The 17,474-nt window shown below is 47.2% G+C and overlaps 1 protein-coding gene across 1 annotated transcript in view; it reads right to left on the reverse strand.

Annotated features, from left to right (window-relative positions):
* Positions 1-586: 586 nt before the first annotated feature.
* Positions 587-17,474, reverse strand: part of CASP6 (caspase 6) — a 161,127-nt gene continuing 144,239 nt past the window's right edge. The window contains exon 8 of the mRNA XM_069630880.1: positions 587-1,503. Within this exon, the coding sequence (XP_069486981.1) occupies positions 1,265-1,503 (239 nt within the window). The 3' untranslated portion in view covers positions 587-1,264. The remainder of the gene's footprint in view (positions 1,504-17,474) is intronic.

Here is a 17,474-nt window from a genome sequence, read left to right on the forward strand (position 1 = left end):
TCAGAAAAATCAGTTAAAATAAGTGATCAGATCTGCAGGGGTGCTGTAGCAAAGTAGAGGCGAGCATCCTTCACTGAGCTGGTGGCCATGGGGAGTTGGGTATGGGGTTACGAAGAAGTCACACTGTACAATAGTGCGATGGTGAGCACAAAGGAGTGCAAAGCAAAGGTGTGTCAGTGTAAACACCAGTGCTGCACAATATGTCGGTACAACTGATGTGAGCAAAAGAAGAAAAAAAAAACCCTGAGGATTACAGCTGTAGAAGGAAAGGTGGAATTAGGCATCTGCAAAGAAGAAGAAAAGGCAGCGTAGCAACACATTAATAGAAAAGGCAAAGTGTACAGTGTTAAGAGAATGGTTGGTGGTTTTGCTGCTTATGTTGGAGACTTGCGTTGTATACCCTTATAAAGCGTATAAAAAAAGATGGAATTTCCACCGAATTTGCACCAATGTTCCATCAGGGAGGTGGAGGTTGTCGTAGGGATTGTTTCCTTACCAGTGGATAGGTGTCCGTTTTTGTATTTTTTTTACGTTATTTAAAATTATACCAAGCTATTTGAATGTATGGTTAAACAACACACTCAAGAAAAGTACAAATATTTTATTTTTCATTTAAAAAAACATTTTGCCTGGGGAAAAGGCCACACTGGTTACACTATTCAGTTTATCACTAAAATAAAGTGTCATGTATACAAAAACAAAAATCACAGGTTTCACTCACGAAATGTCTAACATTTAAAATGACCCACAACTAACAAGTCAGAACAGAGGTGAATCAGGATTGTACAGTACAGTTCTCCGCGGACGGCACAGAAAGTAGTGATGCAGCGCGTGATCCACCCTGGACGCCTGCCCGGGGACGCCTGCTTTCAGCACCCTCTTATCACTCCCTGAGGGGATCCTTATGGGAAAAATTGCAACGTAAGGCACGGACCAAGAGGGAAGCGCCATGTACACAGAATGCCTTTCTTTCTAGGATAAGGAGTAGCTGCTCGTGGGAAGACAGGCTATTCAGTTCTAGGATAACAACATCCTACAATATCCCTTTGATTTAATCCCTTTCAAAAGGGAAACGTGTGCTTATATAAAATGACCCCCTAACTCCCAGCACATTAGAATTATTCGTAAGACTGACTAGCACCGATGTAACCTGAATACAATGCAGTGGCTTTAATAAGAGTGTAAGACACGCAGCTCCCTGGACACAATGTAAAATACACAATTTCCCTTTTTGCATAAGGCGCACACAGCGGTGCACCCAGGCTCACTTTGTTTTGGGGCGCAGGTAGAGCTTTTTGGTCAGCATAGAAGCAAAGCACGGGACTTGCTTCTTCCCGATTGCGGTCAAGTCCCTGCACACGTCCACGCTGCGGTCCGACACCTTCCGGTTCACCAGGGTCAGCATTTCGAGCATCTCCAGGGAGGCGGCGTGCTTCCGTAGTGTCTCGCACAAGTCTTGGATGTACCAGGAGCCCTTCACGGTTTCCCGGTGTGAATAGTAACCTTGGGAAAGAGCAGCAGAAGAGGGTTACATGAAGCTGCGTCACAATGCAATGCAAAAAACAATGCAGAGAATTATCCAACCACAAACGTTTCCCGAATGCATGATAGCAGATAACAACAACGCAAGCCTCGAAGCGAGCTATGCCGTTTGTTTTGAATCCTGATTAACCTGGCACTACTGTGTAAAAACAAGTTCATTTTGCATCACCTGTGCCCGTTTCCAGCACTGACGGTATATGACAGACTCTACCAAGTGTGTCAGGGCCAGGGAGAATGAGCCTTTCATGAGGGGTTAGACTCCCTCCCACCATGGGGGACGAGATCTCTACCGGGATGAGTGCCAGAGCCAGTCACTAGACGTGGGCTGAAGGTAGTTGGGGCCCCAGTCCCGGACTTTTACATTATAACAGACACCCCACCTGAATATGCCTTGACTGTGATGACCAGTACAACTTTCGTTCATCCAATGTGTAAGGTAGGCCCAAAAACCGGAATCATGTAAAAGGTACTCCAATGAGCCAATAAAGTGCACGAGATGCAAGAAAAACAAAAGCTTATTTCACGCCTTCGCTGGGAACAATCCAAAAATCATTGGTTTATATAGTGAGAAATGGGGTTGATTTTTATACCGTTTCAAGATGCATGTAAAATCCCATTTTCTGATTGTACAGCCTTTTCTGCGCTATAGGTGAATCTCTACAATAACTAGCCCCATTGGCCTATTTTATACCTCGTGACCATCATAATGACTTCCACTGGACTATGATCTAATAATGGGGTCATCTATTTTCTCCAACTTTGATTGGACAGTAGACAGGTTAACATGTTGCAACACATGCAACACCTGGGTGTTTTGCATTGCTGCTAAAACTAGGCCTTTCCCCTCCTTTTTAGGAAAGCTGAATCCGGGTTTGCTGTGTGGTAACTGAGGTACTGCTGTGTCTCAGTCTTCTCCCACTCCCCTGGTTCCCCTCCCTGTTGGGAGCTCCTGTGTACGGTTGAGTACCTGCCTGCCCCTTCTGTGTGTTCCCTACTGTGTGACCCCGCCCCGCGCATCCTATGCTGTGTTGTGCATCTCTCTTCACTCCCTCCTCCTACTTCCTCCTCGCACCTTCTATGGTGCTTTCTGTTTCCCCCATCATCTTCAACTGCTACTCTATCTCCTATCATATCCCAACTCTCTCACTATGGGCAGGTTCATGGAATATTTGCCCGGTTTAAAGTGATTTTGCACTGCTGAAAAGTGACTTTGCACTGCCGACACAAACCCTGATTCACAGAACTGTGCAAAGTGTATTTTTGCAGTGCAAAGTCCTGGCAAAGGCAGCGCATATTCATTTCTGCAGTACAAAATGGATTTGCCCAGACTTTGCATGGCAAAAATACCCTTTGCACAGTTCCATGAATCGGGGTTCATGGAATATTTGCTCGGTTTAAAGTGATTTTGCACTGTCAACACGCACCCTGATTCATGGAACTGTGTAAAGGGTATTTTTGCCATGCAAAGTCTGGCCAGTCATTTTGTACTGCAAAAATGACTATGCGCTGTCTTTGGACGGATTTTGAACAGCAAAAATACACTTTGCACGTTTCCATGAATCAGGGTTTGTGTCGCCAGTGCAAAGTCGCTTTTCAGCAGTGCAAATTCACTTTGAACCGGGCAAATATTCCATGAATCAGGCCCTAAATCCAGAAGGAAGAAGTTCAAGAAGGACATCCTGGTCTCCAATCCAGGCTTCCTTATCGCTGATACACATATCAGTACTTCCTCCAGACAGACTATTACCAACATCCTCTTTGTCGTCCCCCTTCCAAACCTATGGACCTCTCATATGGTCTCTGTTCTCTCCCCTTTTTCGTCCTCTCCCATTTATGGTGGCACTCAGTGGCAGGACCTCTTGGCCCCCTTCCACTATTCTAAGACCATCATTAATGTCTACCTGAATGGCACAGTCTTGGTCCAGGGCCCTCAGCCCATTCTCCCCCTTCTGCGTAGGCGTCTCCCGCACTTATCAACTTCCTTCCTTACCCTGCTCCTCCTACCAGCATCTCTATGGCTCCTCCACCGCCTCCTTTGTCCACCACCGCTCTGGCACCTTCCACTTCCACTTCCTCTTCCTCTTTGGCTACTTTGCCACCTTCCTCTGCCACCTCTGCCCAATCTCAGGCCCAACTCCCACTTCCACAGGATGTACCTCAAGCCTGTACCCCTCCACAGAAGTCTTTCAAATGCGGCAACATGCTCCACGTCACTACTCTCAACTCTGCTGTCAAACACTCCTCTGACATCTGCCACCTCCTCGAAGTACTTGACCTGGATGTCCTAGCTCTCACAAATACTTGCATCATGGCCAGCTCTGTTACGAGTTTTGACACTCTCCTCCCAGATATGGTTACAAGATCCTCACCGAAACCAGAACCAACCGTCCTGGAGTTGGAGTTGCTCTGATCTTTCTGGGGTGTATCCCTGCTTCTGTTATTCCTATGCAAGCCTACTCCTCCTTTGAATGCCTGGCCTGCAGGCTCTCCACCATGTACAGGCCACCTGGCCAGGTCGCCCCCTTCCTCTCAGAGTGGGCTGAACTCTCCCCTTCTCTCCTTGCCTTGCCTTTACCTCCCAACGTCTCCTCCTTGGAGACCTCAACATCCACCTGAATGCTTCTAATCCCTCCTCTGGGCTCTTCCACAACCTCTGTACCACTCTCTCTTTCCATTCTACCCTCTGATCCGACACACTCTGCCAGACATATCTTGGATGTTCTCATCTCCTAAAACATCCCCCCCTCGAACCCTCTCACCACTCCTCTCTCTTGAACTGACCACTTTCTGCTCTCCTCTCACCTGATGCTTTCTGTCCCCCAGGCTAAGCCCACCCCAGCACTGCTGTCAAGTAATAATTAGTGCAATCAAACTGGCGCCGACTACACAAGACTTATCTTCTTGGTATTAGGTGGCCCACCTTTTAATATAGGCCTGAACACCACAGGTTGGTAGTGTGACTGAGCAGCCAGGCTTATCGTTAGAGGGGTAATGTGGGTTGTAGAGCTGTACAATTGAAATCAGTAAGTACAAGTAGCCAAGTAACACACTTAAAGTTATATATAAATATTTATTTATAATATACACAAGGTTTAAATAAGCATTCTTTAAAAAACTTTATTTACTAGTAACATTCAAAGTTTGGATTCAGTTTTTAAAATACAATAACAGTTGGTAATTACTTTTCTTATGCGAACACATTTTCCAGCGCATGGAGTGACTTCAGTAAATGTCAGTATTGCACCTATTTAGTTGTTTAAGGAAGGAAAGTTTAGAATAAGATTTAGAACATACTTTCAAAAGTTTGTAAAACAATTACAATCTCCTAAAGTCAGGCAGGTAAACTTGTATCCCAGCATTAATAGTATCTACAATTATAACCTATGAGGGAACAAGTACTACCAAAGCCTGTAGGTTCAGAGGAGTGCCTTTGGGGAGCTAGGACAACCTAAGTCAATGGACAAAGTCAATAGTTATGATGCACTTCTTCTTAGATAGAGCCTTGACAAATTAGTAAGTTCAGAAGAAATCACAGTAACTCAAGTGAGATACTTTGTAGAGAGCACAAGCTGTTAAGCCAGTGCAGGAGAGTTGAGATCAACTCCCAAAAAGTACTTTGCAAGATAGGAAGCACGCTTATAGTTAAAAAGGTGAACACCACAGGCCCCACAGTACCAGTGATTCGAAGAAAAATGTTACAGCTGGATTCCTGCTTGCTACAGCTTGGCAGACCCTTATTCCTGGACCTTGGTCATGGTGACGAAAGGGAGGACGTCTGGCGGGCTCCTGTGGCAGTACTCAGGAGAGGGACTCCCCAGCAATGGATTTCCTTTGTTTCAGTAGCACTTTAGTGTTTTGGCGTCTTTTCCTCAGCGTCAATGAAAAACGAAAACTCTGGTTGGACGAAGCTTGCTCCCTCAGTCCTGGACTCTGGATCAAGATGTCCTGCTTCGATATGGTCCTCTGGATGCCCATGAAGATTTGGACGGATTCGGACTTCGCAAAATGATGCACTCGTTAATGGTCACAGGACCCCGGGCATTGGGCTTCTGCAGCTCTGATGAGGCACAGCAAGTCGGGGGTTGCACCAAATTGAAGCTTGTGTTGAGGCTAGTTGGCCCCATTAGCCCAAGGGAAGAAGTCGTCCTGTACAGGTCTTCCCAGTCGATATGAAAACGGGGTCAGCACAGCTGCATGGCTTTGCCGGGCACTTCACGGTCCAGGAGGGTGCTGCTGGTGTCTCGTCACATCTTCTAGGGATGTTCCTCTACAGTGGTCGACTCTGCCTCTAGTCCCTAAAACCGCACTTTTTATGCGATTTGCAATTCATTCACAGCCATGCTGTCAGTCATAGCAGGATGGCTGTCCTTTTAGGACAGCCAGCTGGCCAATCAGGATGGTTTCACTCAGGCACACCTAGAGACAATGGATGGGGAAGTTTTGGGACCCTCTCTCACTTCCTGCCTTTCCAGTCCCACTGGAGCCTGGGCGGGCCTCAGGGCTGAAGCCCGCCAAATGCAAAACACACAAAGGACTAAAACCTGCTTCACCTAACAGAGTAAAATCCCAGAAGAAACTAACAAACAGAAATTGGTTTAAAAAGACGGGGGGGGTGCATTTTGGGAAAATAGACACCCATGGGTGCTGTACTGCAGCTGAGGGTTCAGCCTGCGGTAAAAAATGTACACTGCTAGTAAAAGTAAACCACTGCAGCCAGCCATTTAAAGTAGGTTAGTGTAACAAAAATGTTTACATGAGAAGTGGGAGAGGGAATTACTAAGTAAACCTCCCCCCCCCATCACTCCCCATAGGGTAGTTTGTGCTGGTCCCACAAAGAGAAAGGTAAGAAAGACAGGGATCATCTTACTATTCTTGGGAACAGTAGTTCACTCAAGAAAATGTATTTAAACACTCAGAGAAGTCCAAGGTACTTCACAGTGGCACTGCACCTAAGGTGTTGTGTGTCACTATAAAAAAAGCAGATGCCTATGGAGTTTGTCAGACTCCATAAAACAGTAAAACTCAAAACTCCTATTCAGGAAAAATATATGAGGGAACGAGAAAAAGGTCCCAGTCACTCAGGAGTAAAAATCATAAGCCCTAAATCCAGAAAAAGAGCTGGGGGTCTCTAAGGTTGAAGGGAATTAGCGCAGAAATGAAAATTCTCCCTAACAACTGCCACCAACCTTATCTGTCATTTGGCCCATGAAGCGTGTGTTAGTGGATGACGCTACTGTCTCTGCTCCTCCTACCTCACACTCTGACACAGCCCTTTCTAACCCGCATCTTTCTATCCCCAACACTCTGGACGTCCTTGCCTCTCATGAGATTTCGTCTGAAGCCTACCTCCAATTGCAACCCTTGGTATGATTCTGACCTCGCCACCCTGAAACGGATGTGCAGGGTGGCTGAGAGGATGTGGAGGGCATCAGGTGCTCTGACAAACTGGCCTTCCTCCTGCTCCAAAGGCAATACAGACTCTGTCCTGTCAAAGAAGAGGGCCCAAATCCAAGCCTGCATCTCTGCGGCCTCTAACAACACGGCCACATTTTATAATCTGTCAGGAGCAGGACAATCCTTCCGCAGTCTCCACCTCTCCTGTTCCCTCCCAGACCCTCTGTACGGCTCTGGCTACTCACTTCACCACTAAAACTCAGGACATCCTGTCTCCCCTCTACTCTTACTCTTCCTCTACTTCTCTTGGCCTCCCTCTGGCCCCCTCTACCTCTCCTCCTCCTTTTGCCTCCTTCTCTACAAGTACACCCGACAAGGTTTCTAGACAAATCAGATCTATGAAAGTGTCATCCAAACAGGTGCTCCCCTGCTCCTCCAGATTTCTGCAATCACTATTTTGCCACTGGAACTTTCCCGTCTCTCCTCAAGCACAGCACTCCCTTGTGCACCCCCTCCTTAAAAAGCCTTCTACCGATCCTGCCGGACTGGCAAAATATCAGCCGATCTCCATCACTCCTTTCCTGGGCGAACTCCTGGAAAAGCTGGTCATCTCCCAGCTTACTCTCCACACTGAATCTGGTGGTTTTCTCCATGACCATCAGCTTCAGAGCAGTCAGAGGCACTGAAACTGCTCTCCTGAACACCCATGAAGATCTGCTCTCTAATCTTGACTCCAGCCTTCCTTCTGTCCTCATCCTCCTCGACCTTTCCTATGCTTTTGACACGGTCAACCACGCTATCCTGATCAATCGGCTCTGTGAGAACCTGGGCATCATGAATCAGGCCCTGGAGTGGTTGTCCTCCTTCCTCCTGGACCGACCCTCCCAGATCCAACTTGGGCCCTTTCTCTCCACATGTGTTCGCCAGGGCTCTAACCTCTCACCCTGGCTCTTCAATGTCTACTTTGCCCCTTTGTCCCACCTTATCTCTACCTTCCCCCTCTAACTTTCAGGGTTATGCAGATGACACTAGGCTCTCTTTCTGGCTGCCATTCTCTCCTCTCTCGCTCATTCCTGACCAAGAATAACAAGCATGGAAGAATCTGTGAGGCCGTGACCCTCAGACGGGTGATCTTCTGTGACCGGCACTAAATTTATTTAACAATTTGTAATGCGCAACCCGGTACCCGAGGGCTTAAGGGTGCAGATGTACCACATAGAACATGACAAACATAACTACTCAGCAGATTGTGGGTGTAGAGGCTAACCATCAATGTTAGGCAAAAAGAAAGGTCTTTAATTTCTTCTTAAAATCCAGTGATGAGACAATGTTTATCAGAGCGGGAGTTAGGGCATTCCATGCAATGGGGGCCACTATGGTGAAAGCTCCATTGCAAGCTTTATTGGTCTTGCAGCGCGGTATTTTCAGCAGATTTGTGTTGTCTGATCTAAGAAGACAAGTGCTGGGTTTCTTCACAGTGCCATCTATTAGATGAGATGGCATGTGACCACTCATGCATTTATGTGTTATAAGCAGGAGTCTAAAGCGGAGCCTTGCCTGTACCAGGAGCCAGTGCAAGCTCCTTCTCGCCTCTGACACATGGTTTCTGCGATGAGGTCCTTTGATGACCCTCACTGCCCCATTCTGCACCACCTATAAGGCGATTGAAATCTGTCGTGGTAACGCCTATCAGAAGGCTGCCACAGTTATCCAATTTGGAGCAAATAATGGCTCTTGCCAGGGTCTCAGTGTTTTTCTCTGAAATTATGGGCTGAAGATGGCGTAGTAACTTGATGGAGTAGGAGGACGAAGAAACCAAACTGCTCACGTGAGTCTTCATATGGAGGTTCTTGTCTAATAGGATGCCTAGCGTCTTGACCTTGCTTTTTACCTCAATAACACATTTATCTATATATTCATGTACATGGGGCCTAGCTTCTCCAATTTAGTCTTAGAACCAACTAGCAAAAGTTCTGTTTTGGCCTTTTTAAGTGCCAAACCGTTGGCCACCATCCATTTTTGGATCTTCAAATAAATTTGATTGATGAATAATTCATCGTTATTATGTACTCCTGAAACTGGGATAACACATTGCGTGTCATCGGCGTATTTACTGAAAACAATCCCTTCCAGCTCCAACAAAGAAAAACAGAACCATAAAAATATTATAAAAACCAGGGGGATACACAGGCTCCTTGAGGTACCCCAAATAGTAAAGGGACTGGTTTTGCCTCTGCTGAGTCCCTAGCCACCCTAACCTGCCTGCCACTGAGAAAAGAAGAAATCCATTGTACGGCTTGGGGTGAAAAGTTAGCAATTTCACTCAACCTGGTGGACAAGATGGAATGGTCCACCAGGTCGAAAGCCGCTGAAAGATCCAGGATCATCAGTAAGGCGGTTTGTCCTTCGTCCATGCCTTGATGTAAATGCGATTTTAAGGCTAAGAGGGCCGTCTCCCTCCCGTGGTATTGACGAAAACCAAATTGAAATGTATGCAAGATATGATTATTGTTTAGGAAGAGCGAGATCTGATTGTACGCTACTCTGTCCAAAATTTTCAACAGGAACATGGTGTTTGTTATTGGTCTATAATTAGAAGGCGTAAGGGGGCAGAGGTTTTTAGTAGAGGAGTGATCCATGCGTTTTTTATATCATCGGGAAGATTCTGCTGACTAAAAGATGCATTCACAAATTTCGTGAGCGCAGGGATTAAAATGGGGCACACTCCTTGATCATAATTGACGAGCAGGGGGTCACCCTTACAGCTCGTGGTTTTTAGTTGGGCAAAGATTTTGGCAAGTTACGCTTCTGATATGGGTGAAAAATGTAAAGTCTTAATCTCCCTGTCCTTTGTTGATTGTGAAAGGATATTGGCCTCTAAATCCTTTTTATTAAAAGATTGTTTTTTTTTTCTTCGACAGTGTCTTTGATTTTCTCTAATTTGCTAAACATAGCCTCCTGGATATTTGAGCACCACAAATAGTTTTTCATGATCGGGTCTTGGGCTGGAATCTGTACATGCATTTGCTCCTTTAATATTTTGAAGAGTTCCTTTGTGTCTGACTTGGCATTCCCAATTCTTTCATTTAAGGACTCCTTTTTTTGCTGTCATCATAGCTGATCTGAAAATGGCAACAGCTTTTTTATATGCTTCAAGGCTAGATGGGTCCTGACATTGTCGCCAAGCATAGAATAGTTTAATTTTGTTAGACTTAAGCTTTGCAAGGTTATCATTGAACCATGCATTAGGGTTGAAATTTGACTTTGGCCGGGGCTAGCCTTTCCGTTGCTGTGTTTAATGAATTAACAAGAGTTGTAGTTATTTCCTCGAGACTTCCTAATTGCTAATTTTGGTATTTAAGTTCAGGGCCAAAGAGATCAAATTTTGTTTGTCAGTTTCTTGCGGCTTCTGATGATTTGGGAGACTCTAGGCTCCTTTAGTCTTTTTGTGAAATAATCCATATGTATCTGAAAGAATATACAGAAATGATCCGACCATGGGCAAGGTAGGATTTCCCTATCTGACAGAGTGAGATTGTGGATAGAGACCCAATCTAGGGTATGTCCTTTGATGTGTGTTGGCTCTCTAATAAAGTGGACAAAGCCCAACGAGTCTGATGGAGTCTCCATGACCCCTGCATTGGTATCCAAGTTACTACCTAACCATAAATTAAATTCACCCAACAATAAAAATGTAGTGTTGGGTTTGAGAAAGGACAATACGTAATTGCTCAACTGAAGTGGAAAGGTGGGTGATAAGGTAGGGGCTCTATAGAGCAGTAAGATGTTCAGTGTCGTTTCAGCACTGATGCCCACTTTAACCAGAACAGATTCCACTCCTGGAATAGCATCACCATTAACCTTATTTTCCCAGGTTTTTATTTCTGATTTGATGACAAGGGCCAATCCTCCAAATCCCTCCTTCCTAACATTCCTTATCATACAATATCCCTCTGGGACTGCTAAAGCCAGTGTGGGGTCTGCAGCCTCATAGCTCCAAGTCTCTGTGAGGGCACAGATATTCAAATTATGTTCTTCAATGAGTGTTGACACTTCCATTGCATGCTTAAGCAGTGACCTCATATTTAATAACATTAATTTCAGCCTGCAAGATGAGGGACTGACTGGCATCAGTGGAACTACTTCTCCCAATTCATCCCAACCTGCCTCCTTGTGGGTCTTGAAAGCTACCTTACGGGGGGTGGTGGTATTGAAAGGGTGTAAGCGTGTATTATGCATGCTAGGTGCATGTATTTCCTAGCGTGTATGGTACCAGTGGAGCTACTTCTTCCGGTTCATCTTCACTCCAGTCCTTATGTACAAAATTGGCAATAGGTGGAATGTGGCTTTGGGGGTGAGAGTCCCTAAAATGGGATTTTACTATTGGCTCCTCACCCACAATATTCTGTTTTGAAAACTTAGGTGCACATCTTGCATCCAATCTCTCCCTAGCCATCTGTATGGCGTTTAGGACCTCCTACTATAAGCTAGTAAACAACTTACCGAGCTAAAGAGTACTGGTCCAGCACCCTGCCTCCCTGAACGAACCAGAACAAACCGGCTCCTTTGCGCCAGCGCTTACGCGCCTGATGTGGAGTTAAGAACTCCTTGAAACTACAATTTTAACTGGGATTTGTAGTTCGGAGGTGTTAGACAGCCCATGAGCTGTCGTGCAACTTCAGTTCTTGGAGTTAGCTAATATTATGGCTAAGTGAGATCACGGCGATCTATAACATGCAATTTAGATACACATTTCAAAAATATTAACTTCCTTCTATATTCCAAATTTAAGCAATGCTAAAATCAATATTAAGCACCACGAACAATTCTAACAATTAAAAAGTTCTAAAAAATAAGTAGCAACGAAGAACGTAAACTGACTAGTGTAACAAATCCGCATACAATTGTGACCGTACCACCTTAAAGTTGACGATGCCCTGGCTTTGGCAAGGACCGCCCTGAAGTCCGCTGACAACTCTTAACCTCCAACCTCTTGGGCTGCAGGAGCCAAGCCCTCAGGTTCAGCGATCCTGGGTCGTGATGCAGGATTGCGACTCCTTCCCTGGTGAGAAGATCCGGAACCACTGGCAGTTTGACCGGGGGAGACGCTGACAGAGTGAGAAGGTCCCGGTACTCAATCTGTCTCGGCCATGCCGGGGCAATGACCATCATCCTGCGTCAGCACTATTTGAGTTGATTGATGACTCGCAGCAGGAGAGTTAACAACGACAATGCGGACAGAAACAGGCCTTCCCACAGGAAGGAGAACGCGTCTCCCATGCTCCTCGGTTGGTGGAACCTGCTGGCAAACTTCTGGCATTTGGAGTTTACTGCCGTCGCAAGGAGATCGATCTGGGGCCTGCCCCACTTGATGAAGATGCGGTGCACCCGATCTTGCCAAAGTTCCCACTCGTGGCAGGAGCGGAACTCCCTGCTGAGGGAGTCGGTGATGGGGCTATTGACTCCCGCCAAGTGAAAGGGGACGAGGAACATCTCTTGTCTGACAAACCAGTGCCACAAGTGCTGTGCCTCTTTGGAGATCGCAGGGGATTGAGTGCCCCCTGCTGCCTGATGTTGACCATCGTGGTGGTTTTGTCTGGGGTTTATGACCCCGGAAGCATCGGAAACGAATTTGCGCGGTACTATAGTAATCTCTATTCCTCACCACCTTGTCCTTCAGAGACGGCAGGAATAACTTGAGGGCCCAGAACACTGCCCGTAGCGCCAGGATATTCATGTGAAGATCCTTCTCCTCTGCCTGCCACATGCCTCTGGTGGGCAGGTGTCCGGGTTGGGCTCCCCAGCCTTCCAAGGAAGTGTCCGTGGTGACCGTCTCCTGGTACAGGGGGCTTTAGAACCCTGGGCCCCAGGCGATGTTGAGTGATCGGCCACCACCGTATCGCCTGACAAACTCATCGTCGAGCAGGATCTTGTCGGCAAAGTTTCTGGACACCTGCATCTAGTGAGAATACAGGAACTCCTGCAGAGGTAAATGCAAGACATCGTGCCGAGAAGCAACTTGATGGTCCGCACCGTGGTGGTCTTCAGTGACCCCAGTCGTTGCACTTTCCCCAGAATGGCCCCTACCCTCTCCTCTGAGGGCGACGCTAGGCAGGAGACTGTATTGAGTCTGGCTCCTAGGAACAGCGCGTTCTGCAATGGCGTCAAGCAGGACTTCGAATAATTGATGGAGAATCCCAGATCCGTCAGCAGCTGGACGGTCATCTCCATGTGTCCGACGGACAACTCTTGTGAACTGGCCTGAATGAGCCAGTCGTCCAGGTACGGGTACAAGTGTAGCCCCCATAGACGCAGATGGGCCGCCACCTGTGCCAGGCACTTTGTGAACACCCTGGGAGCTGACTTCAGGCTGAAGGGAAGGGTCTTCAACTGGTAGTGCCGTCCATGCACTACGAAGCGTAGGAACATTTGGTGCTTCTTGTGAATGGGGTCATGGAAGTAGGCGTCCACCAGGTCCAGCGACGTCAAGAAGTCTCCTTCTTCCAGTTGGCCAAGCACGTGCTTTCACATGACCATCCTGAATCTTTGGGACTTGAGGTACTCGTTGAGGCGCTGCAGGTCTAGGATGGGCTGCCAGCCTCCGGTTTTCTTTTTGACAAAAAAGTATCTGGAGTAGACTTCAGAGCCCCAGAGTCATCGTCGAGCCAGCTCTATCGCCCCCTTTCGCAGCATGGCCCGTACCTCCTCCAAGAGTAGAGGGATGTGCTGGTCCTGCCGGGCCACTGGATGGATCCGCAGACACATGTGCTGGAACTCCAGGGCATGGGTGAGAGAGCGTCCAGCACCCATCGGTCGGTGGAGATCATCTTCCGCTCGCTGACGAATCCAGTCAGCCAGCCTCCCACCGGGGTGCATGGGTGGGATCCCAATGTCCTGACCGGTTCAGTTCTGCATCAGCACCAGCGCCCTGCCTTTAGGGCGACAACGGTGCTGACCACCTCCACCGTAGGCCTTGGAACGGCCTCTGTAGGCCTCCCGAGTCGTGGACCTGGAGGGCTTGCGGTACGAGGAGAAACCTTCAGTTGATCTGCCCGACATTCCTCCAGAGGAGCGAAAGGAAGAGCAGGGGCCTTGCTGGAGCATGCCTAGGGCACGGGCCGTCTCTGTATCCACCTTGATGAACTGCAGGGATTCTTCTACAACTTTCCCAAAAAGGCTATCTCCGTGGAACGGCATGTCCAGTACCCTCGCCTGGACCTCCTGGCAGAAATTCGTGGCCTTCAGCCAGCCGTGACGACGGAGGCAGACACTGTTCCTCATCGGCCGGAAACCTGTGTTGGTGATGTCCAACGCCACCGTGATGGCATGGTCCGAAGCCACCTCTCCCTCCTGGAAGAGTTGCAGGGAAGATAAAGAGATATTGGGAGCATGAGTGTGGAGAGGGATAGGTTGAGAGTGGAGGACCTAGAGGGAGGAAGGTGCTAGAGGAAAGTGGGAGGAGCGTATCGAAAGACCGGAGACCCAGAGGCTGAATAAGATAGGAGAAGGAGAGGAGAGAGAAGGGATAACGGGATAGGAGGAAGAGAGGCTCTTAGAGTAGGAGGCTAGAGAGGGAGTACAGAAAGGAAAGGGGTGTGGAGGATAGGATTTCCTCTGCCTGAGGAAATAAATGCCTTCAGCTTCATTACTCTGGCCCTTTTGCTTATTTGTCATGGGGAAACTGATCAGTCCTTCAGCCTAACTGTACTTTCCTTTGTAGCTTGTTGGCCAACATTTTAAACAGTGCACAGGATTTTACAATGTAGTGCAGTGGGGATACTTTTATATCGCCCTCGTCTTTTACACAGGGGATTTTTGTTTCCCCAGCATTGGATCTTTCATAGATTCACATGCTGTGAATATTACCTGTTAGGCTGGGAATCCTTGGTAACAGAGCAGTTTAATTTTAAAATGAAAACTTCTGTCACTTTTGTGTGCGATTATTATTCTTTTGGGTCATACTGCCCACAGCCAATAGAAAGGGCTCACTTAGCTCCACCCCTGAAGGCCATCTTCACATTTTTAAGGTACGTTTTCATTTTAGAAGTCCTCAATTTCTCTCTCTACTACAGTCAATTAATTTAAGCTTATAAAAATATAACTTTACAACGTTTTCAATGTCTGATCAAACAACAACCTGAAGATGACCGCCTGGTGTTCTTTTACAGCCTGTTAGGGGTTTTCCCACCCACGGTAGCCCCATCTTTGGTATTCTTCACATTTGGGCCTACTAAAATGTCTGAGGCCAGGAGAAAAAGTCTTTAGCCCTGCACACAATGTGGCCTAAAGAATGACTTTGTGAAAGACCTCCACGAAAAGTGCCTATATTGCCTACATCCACACCACCTCATCGAAGAGTGTGAGATTAGCCAATCATTCTCCAACAAGACCCTGTGGGACCATCATCGATGACTGGTAGCATGGCTTGACAATGCCGTTGGAGCCTCTAACTCCATTTCTGTACAAAGCCATGTGTCACTAAGGTAGGGTAGGTCTACCAAGAGATACCAGTAGAGAGTCATTCAGCCTTGCAACAACTAGTGGCAATTCCTTACTATTTAATGATTTTGTTGTTCATTGGTTTTTGTATTTGAAGTCGCAATCGGATTCATGATGCTGAGGCTGACCAGTATCCAGAAAGTACAATGTAGAAATGAGGATGGAGATCCGATAATTTGTACCAAACTTAAGCTTAATCCAATTTCGGGACACAATAGTCCTTACTACAAATGGGCACTACACCAATTGAAAAAATAAAGTTGATGCCTCGACATGCGTTTTTCCTGCCGGACCTGGTAATTGCCCATTCCCGGGCGCCGGAAAAAAATGCTCCCCATTCCCATTGGGCTCAAACACTAGCATGCACCGGCACCGTTCAGGAATGCTGCCGGTGCATCCGACATGACCTGGTCAGACCTGGCGGGTGAAAAAAGGCACCCAGGAGCAGAACTCGTAGTTTGCCGGTCCGGTAACAACGGTACCGGCAAGCTTACCGGTACCGTCGTTACTGGACCGGCAAATTTATAATGAGGCCCAATGCATCTTTGTCATGCGCCCGTTATCATGCCGCAAGGATTTTGAACTACGGGCAACCTATGAGCAAAATTACCTGCAATTTCAAGAATCACATAAATCCAAGACAAAAAAAAAAAAAAACAAAGCAAGAAAGCTTTTGATCCTATCTGGTTAAAACAAAATGTTCCATGGATGACAAAGCTGCATTAAGTTGTATAAAGTCAGGATTATGACAAAAACCCTCCGGATGAACTGCTAACACTGTTAGGTGGAGAAACACGTGTCGAGGGATCAACTTTCTTTTTTCAATTGGCATAGTGCCCATATGTATTAAGGACTATTGTGTGCCCAAAATTGGATTAAACTGAAGTTTGCGGCAAATTACTACATGGGTCTACCAAGAGGTCTAGATCGCACAAACCGTCAAAAAGCAGAAAGAGGGCGCATCCAGCTCCCACTACAGGTGTCTCATCCCAGACAACTACAGCACCGACCAGGACGTCAGACACATCCTCATCATCCACATATGGTAGGCCAGTTTCCTCACCTTCATTGATGGACAAAAGTCCTACTCAGACATCAGCGACACCAAAGACGTTGTCGTAATCGTCAACGGCAACCATACCGTCTACGACTAACTGTCCACTAAGACTTAACCATTGACGGCCCAAAGATCTTGTCGCCGGCCACCAAGAGCTTGCCATCAACGGCAAAACCCTCGTCGATGACCTCTAAATCTTCATCGATGGCTGCAAGGCCTGCCTCGTCGACCACAACAGCGGCAACTGCGCAAATAGCCGCAACGCCATTGTCACCAGTCACAAAATCCTCGACTTCAGCTACGTCCTCGTAGAGGAATACAAAAATCTCTTCTGTAACACTTCCACATCTGAAATCAGCTTACAAGCCTCTTCCATGACCATCTCATCCTCTGGCCCTTGGCACCAACCTAGCTGCAGTCATGGAACCCTCTCAGGACCTTCCTCAGGGAGAAAATTGTCTATTTCCTCAGAAGGGGAGTTCAGCCTTGCCAGCCCAGATTTGGAGATGCCCCCTCCAAAGGACACACCTATACTGGTTTCACCTTGCCAGGAGGCAACTGTTGCAGTTGGCTCTCCAGCTACACCGGCCAATAGAGACATCTCTCTGGACATATTAGCCACATTACAGTTGCATCAAAGGCTGCCACGCCCATCTACACCACCCCAAATAGGGTTGGTTCCGCAGCCAGAACCCAGTGGTATTCCTGCTCCCCCACGCCTCACAAGGGAGGACCATACTGCTGCCCCCTCACCCCATAAGGGATGGCCAAAGTCTCCATAGGCCACTGCAATTGACAGACATGGAAGAGAAGGATCCTCAAGATCAGACATCCACCCATAGCACAGACACAGATAAATTTGATATTATTCCAAGTGATGGTAAACCAGAGGAAGCCCCCGTTAGGGACTCCCCACCTGATGACATTGGATCCTTTCACGCTGTGATGGGTAGAACTTGCTTTGGTTCATGAAGAACAGAAG

The sequence above is a fragment of the Ambystoma mexicanum genome, chromosome 6q (assembly GCF_040938575.1).
Source record: "Ambystoma mexicanum isolate Mex_15411 chromosome 6q, UKY_AmexF1_1, whole genome shotgun sequence".
NCBI classification, from domain to species: Eukaryota; Metazoa; Chordata; class Amphibia; order Caudata; family Ambystomatidae; genus Ambystoma; species Ambystoma mexicanum.